This window comes from Bombus huntii, chromosome 17, assembly GCF_024542735.1.
Source record: "Bombus huntii isolate Logan2020A chromosome 17, iyBomHunt1.1, whole genome shotgun sequence".
Classification (NCBI taxonomy): domain Eukaryota; kingdom Metazoa; phylum Arthropoda; class Insecta; order Hymenoptera; family Apidae; genus Bombus; species Bombus huntii.
In genome coordinates this window covers 1,716,536-1,722,651 of record NC_066254.1, presented here as the reverse complement: position 1 = coordinate 1,722,651, position 6,116 = coordinate 1,716,536, and the positions used below count along the sequence as shown (strand labels likewise).

The following is a 6,116-nucleotide window of genomic DNA, read 5'->3' as shown; positions in this document are numbered from 1 at the left end:
TTAAAATAGCGATAAATAACGTAGTATATTGATTAGAAAAATTTTGCATAGAAGTGCAAAGTTTACCAAAAAAATCTTCCTGGGATAAACTAAATCATACGAGGGTAGCTTGCAACACTACATATCGCATTTCTCTTGCGACTAACGTCACATCGAATAATTCTATTTGTTTCAGATTTTTATGGAAGCAAAGGAAATATCACAATCAGAACTTGACTTCCTACTACGATTTCCATATATTCCCGAGTTAACAAGCCCTGTAGACTTTTTAACAGACGTCGGTTGGGGAGGGATTAAATATTTGAGCCAAATGGAGGATTTTCAAAATTTAGAAAAAGACATAGAAGGTGCTGCAAAACGATGGAAGAAGTTTGTAGAATCAGATACGCCGGAACGAGAAAGTTTCCCACAAGATTGGAAAAATAAAACTGCTCTGCAAAGATTATGCATTATGAGGTGTCTTAGACTGGATCGTATGACTTACGCGATTAGGTATGTTCCTGTCATATTAACTCATTCGATACTTCACGTTACATTACAAATCCTAGGAATTTATTTTTTCAGTTATATCTTACTTGAATAGTTCGCTGTGGAGTGCCGAAGCGTGCAGACGTGTCTCTAGTGCCCAGCGTAGTTCGAAAACAACACGTGTCGCCCAACCGTCGAAAGAGAACGCAGCTAAGTGTCCCTTACCCTCTAGGGAGAAGAAAATCCCACGCACCTAACCCCAACCCGAATACTAGCCTCACAGCCTCACGACTAGTTGTTCATTCCGAATTAACTAGCTCGATGATGGCCCAGCAACCGCGACCAGGCTCTCCGGAGCAGACTCGCAGCTACCCCGTGCTACCCCCCCCCCCCCCCCCGTGGCAGAAGTGCAGCAGAACTCTCCGCACTAACGACGCTAACACTACAAAGAAAAGGAAAATAGAACCAGCAACGCAAATAAACACACACAACAGGTTCGCCGTATTGGAATCCTCAAACGACGCCATGGAAATCGTAGTACCGCCACCAAACCAACATTCACAGAGAATCCCCCCTCCCCCACCAATATTTGTAGACGACGTCATTGACATACAGACAATGACCAAGTCCCTAGAGAGAGATATCAGCAAGGAGGAATATAACCTTAAGATAAGCAACAACAAGGTGAAAATACTACCGACGAACCCAGAAGCTTACAGAAAACTCACCAAGACACTCAGGACCCTGAACGCCAACTTCCACACCTACCAACTCAAACAGGAAAGGCCTTTCCGGGTGGTCCTACGAAACATACACCACTCAGCAGACACAGACGAACTAAAATACGAACTCTCAAAACTTGGCCACGAAGTCATCAACGTAAGTAACATAAGGCATAGAGTCTCGAAAGACCCGTTATCCTTATTCTTTCTAGACATTAAACAAAAACCGAATAATAAGGAAATATACAGCGTCAGTCGCCTAATGAACGCGATAGTAAAGATCGAACCACCGCTCGTGAAAAAAGAAATAGTGCAGTGCAAAAGGTGCCAAAGGTACGGTCATACGCAGAAATACTGCAACCATACCTTCCGCTGCGTTAAATGCGCAGGCTCTCACTCCACTGACCAGTGCGCCAAATCACCGGAAACCCCAGCGAAATGCATCCACTGCCAAGGGGACCACCCTGCCAACTACAAAGGCTGCCCAGCATATAAAACACTATACACGAACAGGTACCCTAAGCTCAGAGCAAAAGAGGTATCCAACCAAACACCCAGCCCGCCGAAATTCACGACTACCCCAACCCCCTCAACCAACCAAACACCCAGTCCTACCAATTTCATCTCCACCTCAACCTCCTATGCCCAAGCAGTACAAGGCATCCAAAATAACCCGAACAGCCAAAGGAACCTTCCCCAAAACAGTGTCTCCAACCCACCAAACGCAGACAACTCCTCAAGGCTCGAAAAGCTAATAGAAAAACAATCGGAGCAAATAAATCACTTGCTATCGCTACTAACACTCATCGTGGAAAAATTACCACGCCCCGACTCAAAATAAAACCAAGGCGCATAGCTCTCTGGAACGCCAACGGTCTAGCGCAACACAAACGTGAACTAGAACTCTTCTTAAAACACCAGCAAATCGACGTAATGCTCGTATCGGAAACCCACTTCACCGATAAGAGCTACCTGAAAATAAATGGTTACAAATTCTACCATACCCAACACCCCAGCGGAAAGGCCCACGGTGGCACCGGAATAATAATCAAAGCAAGTATTAAGCACTACGAACTCCCACCATTCCAGAAAGACTACCTCCAAGCAACAAACGTAGCAATAGAAGACTGTCATGGCTCAATCACCACCTCAGCAGTATACTGCCCTCCCAGACACTCCATCGCCAAAGAAGACTTTGATAACTTCCTGGACACCCTGGGCAACAGATTCATAGTTGGAGGAGACTATAACGCCAAGCACATCCAATGGGGCAGCAGACTGGTTACAGCAAGAGGCAAAAACCTCTTAAACAGCATAATAAACAACAACCTCAACTACCTCACCACATACGAACCCACATACTGGCCCACTGACACCAACAAAATACCCGACCTTCTCGACTTCTTCATAACTAAAAATATCCCATCAAGACACGTCCAGATCAACTCCTCGGCTGATCTCTCCTCTGATCATTCTCCCGTGATAGCAACAGTCAGTTCAACAATCATCGAGAGTACACCTAATGGCTCCATTCACAACCAACACACCAACTGGCAGCTCTTCAGAGAAGTCTTTACACACTCAACCTCAGCCTTCACCCCACTAAAAACAAAGGAAGATATCGAAGCAGCCAGGGAATACTTAAACACGAGCATAATAAACGCAATCCGCCTCTCCACACCGACAAAGCCAACTAACAGCAAACAAGAATATCCACAATACATACTAAAAAAAATAGCAGAAAAACGTAGACTAAGAAGAGTATGGCAGACCCACAGAACACCGGAGGACAAACGCAAACTTAACAACGCAACTAGAAAGCTATCCAGAACCTTAACAAACTATAAAAACGACTGCTTCCAGAAATACCTCGCCAGCTTATCGCCCACAGCCGACGCCAACTACTCACTATGGAAGGCCTCCAGGAAACTCACACGCCCCCCACAAATAATCCCACCTATCCGCCGCCCGCAAGGTGGATGGGCGCGAAGCCCTATAGAAAAAGCCGACCTGTTTGCAAAACACTTGTCAAAAGTATTCAAACCCCATTCCCCCCAAGCCGTCGCGGACGTTACTGAATACCTACACACCCCCTTCCAAATGTTCCCTCCTATCGAACCCTTCTCCTCTGCTGAGACCATAGAAACAATCAGTCGCCTAAACCCCAAGAAAGCAGCAGGACACGACCTAATAGGCAATAGAGCAATCAAGGAACTTCCCACAAAAGGGATAGCACTCATCACATCGATTTTTAATGCTATCCTTCGCCTGGAACACTATCCTAAGGCTTGGAAAATCTCATTGATTACCCTCATCTCTAAACCCGGTAAACCGATACACGAAACCTGCTCCTATCGCCCAATCAGTCTTTTACCTACCCTGTCCAAACTATTCGAGAAGATGCTCACGAACCGACTCCTTCCAATCCTAGAGAACTTGAAAACACTCCCAGATCACCAATTCGGCTTCCGAAAACATCATTCTACAGTAGAGCAAATCCACCGCTTAACTCATACGATCAGCCAAACACTCGAAAAGAAAGAATATTGCTCAGCGGTTTTCCTAGACATCCAACAGGCATTCGATAAAGTATGGCATGAAGGGCTACTCTACAAACTTAAAAAGATCCTACCCCACCCCTACTTCTCCATCCTAAAATCATACCTAACCAATAGACAATTCATGGTTAAATACCTAGACGCCACTTCCGCAACATTCCCAATAGAAGCCGGCATACCCCAAGGTAGTGTCCTCGGACCCCTACTGTACTCCATCTACACTGCCGACCTACCTATATCAAACGATATAACAATAGCGACATTTGCAGACGACACAGCGCTATTAGCTTCCCACGCAGACCCGGTAATAGCCTCATCCACTCTCCAGCGAAGTCTCGACTCCATGGAAAAGTGGTTTCACAAATGGGGCTTCAAAGCCAACGAAAAGAAATCCTCACATGTAACCTTCACGCTCCGAAAACAAACCTGCCCCCAGGTCACCATCAACAATGCAACAGTTCCTAGCAGGGACACAGTCCGATACCTGGGCATGACCCTGGACAGGAGACTAACGTGGAAGACACACATCTCAGACAAAAGGAAGCAACTAAAGGACAAACTAAAAAAACTCTATTGGCTCACGGGCCGACGCTCCAAACTAAATTTACAGAATAAGATTACCCTCTACAAGACCGTAATAAAACCTGTCTGGACCTACGGAATCCAACTATGGGGAACAGCAAGTAACTCCAACATCGAAATACTCCAACGCTTTCAATCGAAAACGCTAAGATCCCTAATTGACGCACCTTGGTATGTAACCAATGAAACAATACACCGCGACCTCAAGATACCCACCGTCAAAGAGGAAATAGCAAAATATAGCAACAGATACAGCAAAAGAATCAACAAACACCGAAACCCCCTAATCACTGGACTACTCGATACGACGGACCAGATTCGCAGGCTGAAGAGGCACTACCCGCTAGACCTAAACGTTAGATTCATTTAATTATCCAAATCAAGCATATGCACTTACTTATAATACTTATAGATTATAAATTATATCTATCTATAATAAGTATTAACTTATTGTAAATAAACAGCCATGTCACTGCGCCACGCCAGAAAAATTACTGAAAATTCTCAACGCGAGAATTGATTGTAATTTCAACAAATAAATAAAAAAAAAAAATCTTACTTGAATCATGTTATTCCTATAGAATTTCTGCGACGTCGTTTTTTATTCTAATGTCCTTTTTATTGAGCCATTACGAGCTATCATTATCAAACATATTCCTTAAACCCAGGTTAATGAGTGCATCATCTGCTATCTATGTACAGCATACAATCATCATAACCTGTTTCGGCCGTAATGACAGTTTCAGCATTTGTTTAAGAGTCTCATTAGTATCCAACCATTGTCCAGATTGTGTACGATTACCGTCTACTAAAATAGCCTCTTGACTGCGAAAGTGAGTGTCGCAGATTACCAATCAACCGTACTTCCCTAGAAAATGAGAAAAGCTAAATTAACAGCCATCACAAAAAAATAAATAAAAACCACTTCTCGTCCTCAAACCTGCGACCTCTAAGTATCCTACACAACATAAGTATTCGAAATAGTCATGAATAACCCCCTATAGTCTCCTTTCGCATAAAAAATAACGTAATCCTAAACAATCAATTGGGCTTCTAAAAAAGAAAATCTTCGGCTTCTAAAAACGAAAAGCTTCGGCTTCCTTAAGAATCGATTATTAATAATTTATAATCTAACCATCCAGAAAAAAGAATGTTTTGGTATTACACGACTATTACCTCACATTATATCGTTCTCATTTTGGCACACACCTATGTTTCTATACATATTCTATTTTTTGATCATCAGGAACAAATAAGAAAAGTGATTACTTCAGCCAACGCTCAAACCGCGTTGAGTGCACTCGTTCTCGTCCCCCCGATATGGTACTCATCTCAGAAACAAAACTAAACAAAAGACACAAGGTACACTTCAAAAACTACACCATGATAAGACACGACAGACCGAACGCCAGTCAAAGAGGAGGAACAGCGATCCTCATAAAAGACCCTATAAAATACAAAACAATTCTAATTGATAAAATAACAAGTTTCAAGACCCTAGAAACAACGATCATAAAAATAAAAATAAGCAATAAGGAAAATTTATTCATCACTGCAGCCTACGCAACCTATGGAAACCAGAAAGAATTTAACTACGAATTCAATAATCTTTTCGAACTCTTACAGCTCAACAAACCGGAAAACTACTATATAATAGCAGGAGACCTTAACGCAAAACATACAAGCTGGAAAAATGAAATAAACAACACGAGAGGCAACTTCATTAGAAACTGGCTAGACAATAAAAGCATCCACTACAAAACAAACTTATACAGCTCCGAGCTAC

At 42.9% G+C, this 6,116-nt stretch overlaps 1 protein-coding gene across 2 annotated transcripts; it reads left to right on the top strand.

Annotated features, from left to right (window-relative positions):
- Window positions 1-242: 242 nt before the first annotated feature.
- LOC126875011 (dynein beta chain, ciliary-like) lies at window positions 243-5,533 on the top strand. Of its 2 annotated transcripts, none has more exons than XM_050637632.1 (2): window positions 243-492; window positions 4,999-5,533. In XM_050637632.1, exons 1-2 carry the CDS (start codon window positions 311-313, stop codon window positions 5,153-5,155), a joined length of 339 nt encoding a protein of 112 aa, XP_050493589.1. In that variant the 5' UTR covers window positions 243-310; the 3' UTR covers window positions 5,156-5,533. The 2 variants fall into 2 exon arrangements, with proteins under 2 accessions (XP_050493589.1, XP_050493588.1); XM_050637631.1 differs by having other exon boundaries at window positions 4,912-5,533.
- The last annotated feature ends 583 nt before the right edge of the window (window positions 5,534-6,116 follow it).